Raw genomic sequence first — 12089 nt, 5'->3', positions numbered from 1 at the left:
ATAACAAGTCATTACACGCACACATTCTTGCTGATGCATGCTGTACTTCCTGACAATTCACAAGCTCGCCTGCCAACACTTGCTGTGTCAGTGGACTTGACCACTGACCAGTTATAACTTACATTTTGTGTGTTTATTTAGAAAATAATGTAATTATTTTAGAAATAATTATTTTAGAATTAGGTTAGATTCTTTTAGAATTAAATTTAGAAAATAATTAATCACTATGCCTACACTAATGTTTTTTCAAAATTTTCTTCTCTTCTTTCCTTATGTTTCTACTGCCCCCTTATTTTTATTCAGTGTCCCCGCCGCAACTGCACCTGAGGCTACTACCATTCCATCTCTTCCCTACCCCTCATTGTTAACAGCACCCCACCCCAGGGCAGTATTGCCCACTTTGGGAACCCCTGGAACTGAACTAGCTGCAGAATTGAGTCACAAGATAGAATCAGTATGGTTCCCACTACCACTTGCTACTCCACTTCCCTCAGAAGGCATAAGGAAATAGTACTTAAGGGAACTGCCCTTTCTAGGTACTTTTTGAAATTTCAGAGGCTTGAGCAGCCACTGTTTTCAGAGCTTTAAAGTTCTGCACAAAATGAAATGTATCACAGTAGAAACTAGAAAAAAACCTAAAAGCAGAGAGTGTAGTTGCATCAACTACTGCTCTTCAGATGAAAGCAAGATGGGGAATTTGAAGCATACTTTGGGAAACTACTGTTATGCATATCAGTTTTCTACAGCGATGTTATGAATTCCATGGGTTACAAATTTTTCATTTATTTTATAGAATCATGGGCTTTAGCATCGAAAGAGACTTAGACAGCATCTTGTCCCAGTGGGACTGGAAGCCAGATCCTCTTTCCACTACATCATGACACTGAATTTGTTAACGGAGTTTATTATATAAGGAACATCTGAAAATCATTAATTTTCATTTCTTTTCTTCTTTCTTTAGTGGACCTGTGTCTATGAATTTCAAGAAGGGGCTCCAGTACGACCTGTCTCACCTCGTTGTTCTCTAAGATTGACTCATTATATTGAGGAAGCTAACGTAGGCAGGGGGTACATCAAAGAACTTTGTTTCAGCCCTGATGGCCGAATGATTTCTTCCCCACATGGCTATGGGATCCGCTTATTGGGATTCGACACCCAGTGCAATGAACTTGTTGACTGCTTACCCCAAGAAGCTAGCCCCTTGCAGGAGATCCGTTCTCTCTACTCTCACAATGATGTGGTTCTGACAACCAAGTTCTCTCCCACACATTGTCAGATTGCCTCAGGGTGCCTTAGTGGACGTGTTTCTTTGTATCAGCCAAAGTTTTAGGCACGACTGACATCAAAAAAGGAACTCTTCTGGTGTTTGACTTTTAAATTACTTCAGTTTAGGTGAAGTACTTTCTTTATAGAAGATCCTCATTCCTAGGGGTCCATGCACATCCTAACAATGACATGGGAGTACTCGGTCTAGCACTGGATGTTTGATATACTGCATCTCTAAGTCAGACTCTATGCATTGTCTTTCCTCTTCAGCATTCCTCTGCTCCTGCTGATCCTGTGCCATCGTTCCTCCGGTTATGTTGCACAGTAGCTCTTGTCAGGGTTTTTCTTTGGGTGTGACTCTGTAGACATCGGGCAGGAGTTCTGGTCGGGGTAGAAGGAGACTGGTCCTAGTACCGAATAAAACCTAGACGTCTGATGCTGGCATATTGATTGTTGTAAGTGAAATTATATCTTGTCCTTCCTTTTGGCCCTTTTAAATTGCCATTTCACTACAAGGACTAGATAATGAAAAAGTTCTCATCCACATTAGATTAGATTTTGTCATAATGACCTTTGAAGTTGATTACAATTGCTATACTAGTTTTCACTACATGAGGGATTTTGTTTATTGTAAAATAGTAGAAAAATGTTGTCATGTCTCTGTAATTTGTTTGCTTTGTGTGAAGTTAAATTGCTAGTTTCCTTCCTGTGTATGCTTGTTTTTATTGACAGCTCTGAGAAGTGAAAGGGACTTTTCCTTTTCTTGTGGTGCAAAAAAGGTTCTGCTGGAGGAGCAGAATGCATTTATTATTGAGTGATGGGAGAAGCATCGTTTGGACACTTCTGTCACCTTCCTTGCTGCAATCTGTGTAGTGTAGTACACATTGTTATACTACCTGGGGCAAATCAGTGGGTCAAGATGCCCTCTCTTACTCTGCTTTCTTCCCTTATTCCCACTGGGAAAAATTGTGTGTAAGAATACTGAGTTCTTTGAGAACTCTCAACTTGTTTCATTAGTGTTATATTTGTTAGTTGAGAACTCCAGCACTATTTCTAAGCTAAATGTCTGGTTATGATATTATTGATATTGTGACTGTATTGAATGAAATGTAATATAAGAGCACATACACATACTGAATAGGTTTCCTATTTAAACCAGGGCTGGAAATCCTTTGTCCCCCCCTTTTCTTTTCCTTTTATCATGGGCCTGAAAATCATTGGCCTACGCGCAACAATCAAGGGCCATACTCAAGAAATGACAATTATTCACAGGTTGCCATGCTGATGCAAACATGCTTCCACCCTCTGTTATTACTAAGTAACTATCATTGGTACTTGCATGTATTAAAATATTACTTTTGTAGATCTGTATTTGTAGAATACTTGTGAAGAGTTAGACTATCAATTAAGTAGTAGGTCAGGCCTAGCTCTTGGACCAGAGATCACATATCCCAGCTTAGGCAGTAAACTTCAGAACTACAAAAATGTTGATACAGTTAGACCAGATGAAGCCAGTTTCAAAACCTGTTGAGCCAATTGGATAATAAGAATTTCATTCGTAAGGAGAAAAGGGTATTTTTTTGTATATTAGTTATTTCAGTAATCAACATATGTGACATTTCTTAGTGAGCCCTCGTAACTAATCATTCAAATGTACAAATGTGCCTCATTTTAGCCAGTAGATACATTCCTCATATGTTGGGGAAATTTCCGTCCACTCAATCATTTTCTCAGTGATTTGTATTATACAATTGGGAAATGCTTTTCTGTAGAAAAATGTTGCCACAAGACATAATAAAAACCACTCTTGTGCATGCAGAGAACCTCTTTAGGTAATATATTTAGGGAAAAAGAAATTTTCTGGGGCAAAGGCCCTCAAACAACACTACTAGCCAAAATAAATGAAGCCACGAAATGCAATTTATTACATGGAAACTTTAAATACCACACCACAAATTGTGTTCTCTGGGGGAAAAATTCATCGAAGAGAAAGCTGTTAAGTCTTATTTCTTGGCTTTTTACAATGCATTCATTGACTCCCTCAGTAAAGGTAATTACTTGTTTTTAAGAACTGCAGGTTTTTGAGACTGGAAAAGTTTTTGTCTTAGGGTATATTAATAGTGGCTGTTAGTGACTATCAAATTTAGTAATCCTTGGAATTTTGTTATGGAAAATGTTGCCATAACTTTCTGCACAGGTGGGGTATCAGGCACCCAGTAAAGGCTCTTCTCTTACGTTTTATTTCCTTGAGAGTGAATTCCATATGTAGCAAATTAAATCTTCTTTAATTGGAACATAATTTCCTAACAAAAATGCCTCAAGGAATAAGTAGATGTTATATAATGAAAAATGGGGTGGAGGTAAGCCCCAAATGAAAAATTGAAATTTTAAGAACTGCTTAGCCTCTGTAGATGCTAAATTTTGTTAATAATGTTCTGTAATGACTGCACATTAACCAGCATGTATTAAGTAGAAAAAGAAAATAGCGTAAGGAGTGTTGTACGTTACCTGAAGCAATGGACCTTTTTTATTTCTATAATTTCTATTTCAAGTTAATTTTTTTCAAATTAGTTACATCTTATAGTAATAAAAATTCAATCTGTTATTTCATGTTAAATCTAGTCATTTTTATTCATAATAAGTTGTAAAATTTGAAGGTATATTGAGCAGTTTCTAGCCTCCATCAGGTTACTTAAGAGAACAGAACTTTGGTCTTTGTTGGGCATCCTGAGCATAAACTAATGTACACATAACTGCATTCAGGGGTAGAGGAGTGGGAGGCAAATTCCGTTTTAGTGCATATTTAAACATGTTTAACCTTTAACCTAAGGTGCTAAAGGACTTCTTTCATTGGTTCTCACCATATGCCTGGGAAATATTTGTATATTACTTGATGACATTATTACACTATTGGGGGATGATAAATAGAAAAAACGCTGTTAAGCTTGTTCACTGGTAGGCCTTATTCTGGGAAACATCTTTTTTTCCACTTGGTTTTGTCCTCTAGAGCAGATAATAAAGGAGGTACAGAAACATCAGTTGATGACAATCAGATATTTGTGAACTAAGAATAAATGGTGTATAAAATAATGTACATTATGTATAATAACATACACCATTTGGTATTATCTTTCTAGGATTGAATTACACACAAATGAATTTTCCAGGTGAAGTTTATGCTTTTTAAAAATTACTTTTGATCGAAAATTTCCAAAACTGACACAGGGTCATTATGAATATCAGTTAATGTACAAGTGGTATTCCCAGAGGTGTAGGACCATTAGTTAGCCACTACAATAAATGGCCTTAGATTTAGACCATGGTTTTCTTAGTTGTCTTTTCTAGCTATCAACTGTTTACCTTTAGCACTAACACCTTGTGTCCTGCCTCTAAAACCGGAATGAGCTGAAAGACATCCAAGCTCCCATTGTAAAAGCAGCTACAGAATCACAGATGGGCTCTGTACGTGACCTTCATCTTCAGTACATGCACTAACTATCTAGATAGTCCCTATTTTGACCACAAGTCATTTGCTCCTGATTTTTCATGGTTCATAGTAATGAATAGCTGAGGTTTTGGGAAAGGTCCGTATCTGACTCATTTTTCTCTCGCATCCACCTAAAATTCCACACATTCAATAATAAAGACTAAACATGTTCCAAAATAAAAATTATAAGAATCACCCGGTCCTGGATTTGGAGCCAGACAAGCTGGGCTTGAATCTCAACTCTGTCACTACCTGTCACCCTGGGCAAGTCAATCTCTGGTCCTCAGGTTCCTCATTAATAAATGAGAAAATGAAGGTGCTGGATAAGACAGTCCCTTCCAAGTCTAAATATATGATAAACTGGTTCTACAGTTCTATAGATATATCTCATTATAAAAAATTCAGAAAAGCACAACTAGGAATTACATGTCTGAATAGAATAGTCTTGAAAACTTCCCAGATATAACTGCATCCTTAAGACAGAAAACTTTAAGCCGTTATCTTACCAACTGTATGAGGTCTGTTTAGATTCTGCTAGGTTAATCCTTATAGCATATGCTTAACACTGAGCTCAACATTTAAATGCCATCGCAGTGCATCATGCAGATTTGTGACCTAATGGCGTGAGTCCGCCTCAGTGCTCAAGGACTACAGAGACAGTTGGAAAAATTAGCTTCATTTTATCTATGTTTATACGTAGCAGCTATAAATATAAACATAGACTTGAAAATGTCACCCATGACTAAGCAAGTTATGTGTGTGTGTGTGCAGTCACAAAATGCCTCTAGGAAAGGCAGGCAGAAAAAATGGTGTTTCTCATTCAAGTTCCATAACTGATTTTAATTTTAAAGACAAAAATTGCATCGGAGTTACAGTTCACTTCCTTCTTGTGTTTATACAAGTATTTATCCACCTATTTATTTATTTATTTATCTATTTATTTGCCCTAGACAAGTTCAACCCTCCTTAGGCAGCTGTGGCTCCCTCACTCCAGGGAGCTAGAGTTAGTGTGGATACCAGATAGCTTAGCCCAGTCTAATTTACTCCTACACATTTATGCTTACTGATAATTTTTTTATTTATTTTTTGAATTGCTAATGATTCCCAGTGCTTCCCAATTTAAAAAAACCCTTCTCTGATGTCAGGTCCTGTAAACAAAGCATAAATTTTGCTAGAAAAATACATATTAATCATTTTAAAAAATTGCACTTCAGGTTTAATTAACAGATTTTATAGGGAATTAATCTTCATTATAACATGGAAAACACTAGGTATTTCTATTAGGAGTTAGGAAGCAGCTAGAAGGCCTAGGACCCTTCTTGCCCGGTGTACTTTTTGACTCTGGATGGCACATTCTGAGCTTGCTAAATCAACACCTTATTCTTTAGTGAATTTGATGTTCATGTTCTCAGTATGGAAGTAAAAGGCAACTGAATCTTTGGTTAAATTTTACCTCATAACATTGTATTCTACCTCATTCTTAATTGAAAGAATATTATGAAGCATGGCTTTTTAGTTTAAATAACCCAGGTGTGCCCTTTTAGCCCAGAAGAAACCAGTAGGCCATTAAGAGAACTAATAACAGAGGCAATGGTTTGTTTTGTTTGTGTATATGTAGTTTCTAGGAGATATTTGATATTAAGGTGACTTGTGTCCTGATTTTCTGACCATTTACGGGTTTAGCTGCCATAAATCATTCCTTGGATTGTGTGATCTACTTGCGTTTTCCAGTAGTTCACATTTCCATAGCACATGAAGGCTTACAAAACACTTCTCACAATCCTGTGAGTTGGGTAGTCTAAGTATCATTTTCACATTAGAGAGAAAGAGACAGGTCCAAAGAGGGTGAAGAACTGGCTCAGGTTCACACTAGAGTCAGACAGGTTGCTTTCTAAGTCATTCAAAAAAGTTGTGGCTACGTTTGTTTATACTCAAGTGAAATTTCCTATTTATTTTCAGTTAACATGATCAATCTGATTAGGTTAGATTTGATTCAGTTAACATGATCGTCACCACATTATAAAAAAGGTTTGGAACTCCATTGTGAGATGTGATTAAGGATTAAGCAAAGTGATTTGTTTTTAAACACAGCTTTAAGACCTCGTTTTTCATCAGATTTTTCTGGGGGGATGGTGTCAATTCTGAAGATTAAAGAATGGTGAATGGAGTGCAAGTTCATGTGCTTATCATACTATTATCTATTTGACTCCCAAAGAAAGAGGAGTCAAGTATCTATACAGTTTTAAGTCTCCTGTATCTATGCCAAGAATTAACTCACCACATCCCAACAATAAAGGGAATCTAGACACTGCCAATTAAAGTATTAAACTGGCTGGAGTGGCCATAAAAATTAGGTGAGCAAGGCTGAAAGTGACAATCCGACAACTGATTTAACGAGTTGGTGCTAGTTTGAGCATAGCTACCTTTTAGAGGAAAATGATCTCTCTCTGATTGCATCCTGTAGCTACTCTGTCATAAAGGACTGGGATAGTATTTCTGATATTAAGTTGAACATGAGTACCATTAAGCTACTGAATAGTTAACCAAGTTGTTAAACATAAAATACTCTAGGAGGCTGTCACTAAAGTACTGCTACTACAGACAATGATTCTGAACCTGACTAATCTTAAATCTTAAAGGGCTTTGAATCATGCTTTTTAAAGAAAAATAGAAAAAGTTTAAAATTACATCAGAGCATTAAAGAAAAAATAAGCTTTAGAACTTCCCATCATAAAATGCAATTAATTAACTCACCAGAATTCTCTATGAAATCAGTGCTTTTACTGGGGAGGAGGTAGACAAATCATAGATGTGTTTTTAAAAAAAATGGTTTTGCAGGTTACATGGAAGAGTGACAAAGAAGTAACAGATTTGTTCTGAATACATTGTATTTATTATTAAGCAATTTGAAGTTTGTTTGCAAAATGAAGACAAAGTAAAGGATTTCACTACATTTTTTAAAAGCGCAAATTTAATTCTCAAAATGGTCCAATTAACTTGGGCATTTCATTAGCACAGCTTATCATCTTCGACATTGCTAGTCTGATGGGTTGAGTAGGCAGTTTGGAAGTCATAGATAAGCTTCCTGATCACATCCTAAAATCCTTTGAGGCAGACCTTTCCATCTTCGGACCTATCCCCAAACTGCGGCAATCTTTTTTCCTTTAAGATCTGAGAGAGGTTTGTAGCCAGCTTCCCTGCAATAGGTTTTAATAGGTCATTGTGCAATTTTGAGATGAACAGTATTATTTTGCAAGATCTATGAAATCAGTAAAGAACTCATTAACCAGTTTGTACAGACATTAAATTGGAGCCAGGGAACACAACCTCCTTACCTAAGTTTTATTTTTACAAAATTTACTACAATGTTCTCTGATGCCAACAACTATCTACTATATGTTTCAACTTATCTTACTGTCTTAAGTTTGCAATTGCTGAAAAAAAAAATTGCTACCCTCTGGTGATTAGTCTCTGACTCAGGCTGGTCCTTGGACAGTAAACATCAATGGGCCATACACAAAGCCTTTCTAGTTTGATAGGACCTGATAGAGCCTCGTGCTTCCTTTGCTTTGACTTTAAGAACACAGTCACTTCCATATCACTTCAAAATATGTGCCTATCAATGGAATTATATCAATAATGGATTATTTCTTTAGATCCAGTTTTGTTGCAGACCTATACCCTCTCTTATAGCTATCTTAACCTGTTAAGTCACATAGATATGAAAAAGTCCTTGAGTTAAAATTTACATTTCTCAAGAATGTTACCTAATCTGTTACTAATCAAAGCAGAGTATATTTCCTCACTGTTTGCTGTAGTTAATGTCAGCTATATGATTTAATCAAATTCTTACTAATTTCTTATATCAGCTTGACTAAATGATCTGTAAAGTCTCTTCACTTACAGTCTTAATTATTTTTCTCTTGGGGCTAAAGTGTTCCTTAGGCACTTTTGCTCTCTTAAGGCCTCTGCCCAAATCAAGCATTTAAGTAGTGTATTTTGACAGTACCTCTGTCAAGGAGTACAAATAGAAATGGCTTATTTTTGTATCACTTGTCCATCTTCATTTCTGGTTAAAGCTACACACTAAAAAACAAAAACCACCAGCCAGAGAAAGCAGTGGCATTGACTTAAATATGGATGCAAATATTCAATAGATAGGCTGTTTTTCTTAGGGATATAAAAGAGGCAATGCAGGTTTCCAGATTTCTGGATATAAGACAACCTATTAACACATTAAAACTATGTATTTAGGTACCCAAGATAACAGATTATATTAGAAATCTCATCTGCAGCAAAAGGTAACCTAAATTTCAGGTTTTTTCAAATGAGTTCAAATTACTATTTAAGAGCATTGTTTCCATATTAGAACCACCTTGTACTTCTTATGAGCTACCTAAGGACCCTTTTAAAATTATTTCACTGTGCAGCATCCCCTTCAGCACTGTACCATTGGTATCTGTCCTCCCCTGCTATTCAGTCTGTTTTAACCTTCTTTTCAGAGGTCAGGTAAAGCAATAGGGAGTCAGCAAGGAGGGCTGTAAATGAAGCTTGAAAACCTAAGCTTATCCACTTCACTTTTTCTTTGCTTGCTGCCTGAGAAAAGCCTTAAACATCTTTACTGATTCTCAATCAAATCTCTTGTAACAAAGCAGTTCATCAGTTTTTATGTCAACCCAAGTTTATTAGTTTAATACATTAACTATTTTCTGCATTCTATAACACAGGGAAGATACAGGATCATCTTTCTCATAAGAAATGCCAAGTAGTGAAACAGAACACCTGAATGGCAGTCATCTGCCTTTCATCATCACCTAGAAAAGAACCTAGAGAGATGCTGTGCCTCAAACTAATATTTAAAAATGAATAATCTTTGTATTCTCTCCCTTTTCTTGAGGTAGAAGAGGCATTGTGACAACCTAAGACAGAATCTCCTTTCACAATATCCCAGTTGAGCAGGCTTTGGCCTGGTTGCAGGCCTCCAGTGATGGAAAATACATTTTCTTAAAGTAGACTGACTTGAATTCTTTCTTCACACTGTTAGTGGCTGCTCCTCTACATAATACTGCCTTCTGGGACCAAACAAAAACAAATCTGTTCCCTTTTCCACATGGTAGGCCTTTCGTATATTTGAAACTATCCCCTCTGACTCTTTCCCCCAGTCTTCTTTCTCATGCTAATAAACATTTAAAGGAACAACCTCCCATGGGTATTATCTACCCACATTACATCTCTCACTATCCTGATTTCTCTCCTTTGGATACACCACATTGTCAGTGTCCTAAACTCGGTGTCTAGACCTAAACATTGAAAGGTATGGACTTGCTAGAGCATGAAGACAGGATAATCTCCCTTACTCTTGGTACCATATTCTTATTAACTCAAGTTGGCTGCACTAGATTTTTGTTTAGGATTCCAAATTAGGCTTGCAGTAAATAGTCTCCAGGAATGTTTTCATGAACTGGTGTCAAGCCTTACTTTCCCCAGTTTGTACAAATGATAAAAAGTCCGACGTAGCACTTCACATTTTCTTGGGTAGATCTATGATCTCATCAGTGTGGGTGCTCCCTTACAACAATACAGATTCCAACTTATCCATGCCTGCATACTGTACGTGACTGGCCTATTTCTTTCCCCCTTCAGCTTGATGTCATGTTGTCTTTCTTCTTGCTACATGACAGGCCTATTTTTTTCCTGCCTGTATATTTGTCCAATGATATCTCTCACATCCCTATGCACAATTCATTTGTTGATATGTTGCCGCTTGCTTATGCTGTGTCCCGCTTTACCCTTTCAGGGATCCCCAACTTTTAATCCTTCAGAAATCCATCATACAGTATAACCAGGAGAATACTGTTTTTAAGAATGGGCCTTTGTTTCAGTGAGAAGCCTGGGGTCACTGAAAAAATTATCTTGCATTTCTCAAATACAATCTAGCACGCTTTGCTCTTGTTCAACTACAGACCAAGCTCATGGTCCATTTGCAGCGTCTGTCCAAGATAAATGGAGCAGTTCTACATCCTGTCTGTCCATCTATACAATTGTTCTTGATCCAGTTGGTTTTTTCCTTGCCTTTAAAAAAGTGGCATTTTCCTGTACTGAATCAAATGCTTTTTTTAATAATCAATAAACAGTAAACACAATGAGCTCATTGTATTCTTTGCACCTTTGAATCGTGTGCCTCTGAAGATGTGTTCATTCTATAAAATAGTTTACAAAAGTCTTCCTGTTCCTTTCTCAAACCTTAAAAATCCTCATATTTTTTTTAGAGATGTAAAAATGGGTATGTGGGTAACTATTTTAACATCCCTAGCCTTTATAGGTCTAAATTTTAAGGTTTGCAAAGTGCTTTTGGAATGTCATTTGATCCAACAATGATTCCCATTTTACAGATGAGGAAACTAAGGCCAACAGAGGCTAAGTGATTTGCCCAGGGTCTTATAGTTTAAGTGTCTAAGGCTAAATCTGAACTCAGGTCTTCCTGATTCTGGGACCAGAATTCCAACACCTATATGCCTCTGGTCAGGACATATTTTTTTGAAGACACTTTCATGAATCCTGAGACAGATCCTTGTTTTCTTCACTGTCATTTCCAGCTTGTTTATCCCTATTAAGTTCTACATTACTTTCAGCCCATGTGGTCACCTTTTTAGATCCTTAGTATGTCATTCAGAGTATTCCTCCCAATTTTATTGTTAGCTGCAAATCCAGTAAGAGTGCCTTCAGCTGGGTGGTACAGTCCACACCATCTTGTCCACACTTTTCTATCTACTTTTGGTCTGATTGGGAGTCTGAGGGATTTGGCACAGAAGGTATTTTTATACCTTCTAAGAAAAATTAAATAACTGGAAATTCTCATTATAGTTTCAGGGCACTTCTAAATTTAAATGTCTCAAGTTTGCAGGCATTTTACAGCATAAAGGTCAGTTGACTTTCTTCTATAGAGACTAGATAGAAAGATCCCATTATAAGCACTAGGTTAACCAGATTTCCTAAGAAACTTTGGTTACAATCTGCCAATAAGAGTCAAATATGAAAAGATAATATAAGTAATCTTCTTGGGCATGTGTATCTCAGTTTATGGAATACTATTCGCTAATCAGATTAAAATTAAGTCCTTTTATACTGACTTCAGATGTATCAAGATAAGATATATTTATCTGAATTTTTTTTTCCAATTCATTGATTCTAAAACTTTTGTTGGATTATGCATTGTAGCCTGCTCTTAATGTATGGAAGCACTTTTTCAACTGTGGGATATCTCTCATATCCCATATCCATGATCAGAGGACTCTCCTTCATGCCTAGGAAGAAAATAACTGCACACCTGAATCTC

At 36.7% G+C, this 12089-nt stretch overlaps 1 protein-coding gene across 1 annotated transcript in view; it reads left to right on the top strand.

The window, feature by feature from the left end:
• The window catches only part of DCAF10 (DDB1 and CUL4 associated factor 10), a 53526-nt gene extending 42627 nt beyond the window's left edge, over nt 1-10899 (top strand). Inside the window, exon 7 of the mRNA XM_072596736.1 lies at nt 962-10899. Coding sequence (XP_072452837.1) covers nt 962-1330 — 369 coding nt within the window. The 3' untranslated portion in view covers nt 1331-10899. The remainder of the gene's footprint in view (nt 1-961) is intronic.
• The last annotated feature ends 1190 nt before the right edge of the window (nt 10900-12089 follow it).

This window comes from Notamacropus eugenii, chromosome 3, assembly GCF_028372415.1.
Source record: "Notamacropus eugenii isolate mMacEug1 chromosome 3, mMacEug1.pri_v2, whole genome shotgun sequence".
Classification (NCBI taxonomy): Eukaryota; Metazoa; Chordata; class Mammalia; order Diprotodontia; family Macropodidae; genus Notamacropus; species Notamacropus eugenii.
Note: the sequence above shows the minus strand (reverse complement) of the source record. Positions and strands in the feature narration are given on the sequence as shown.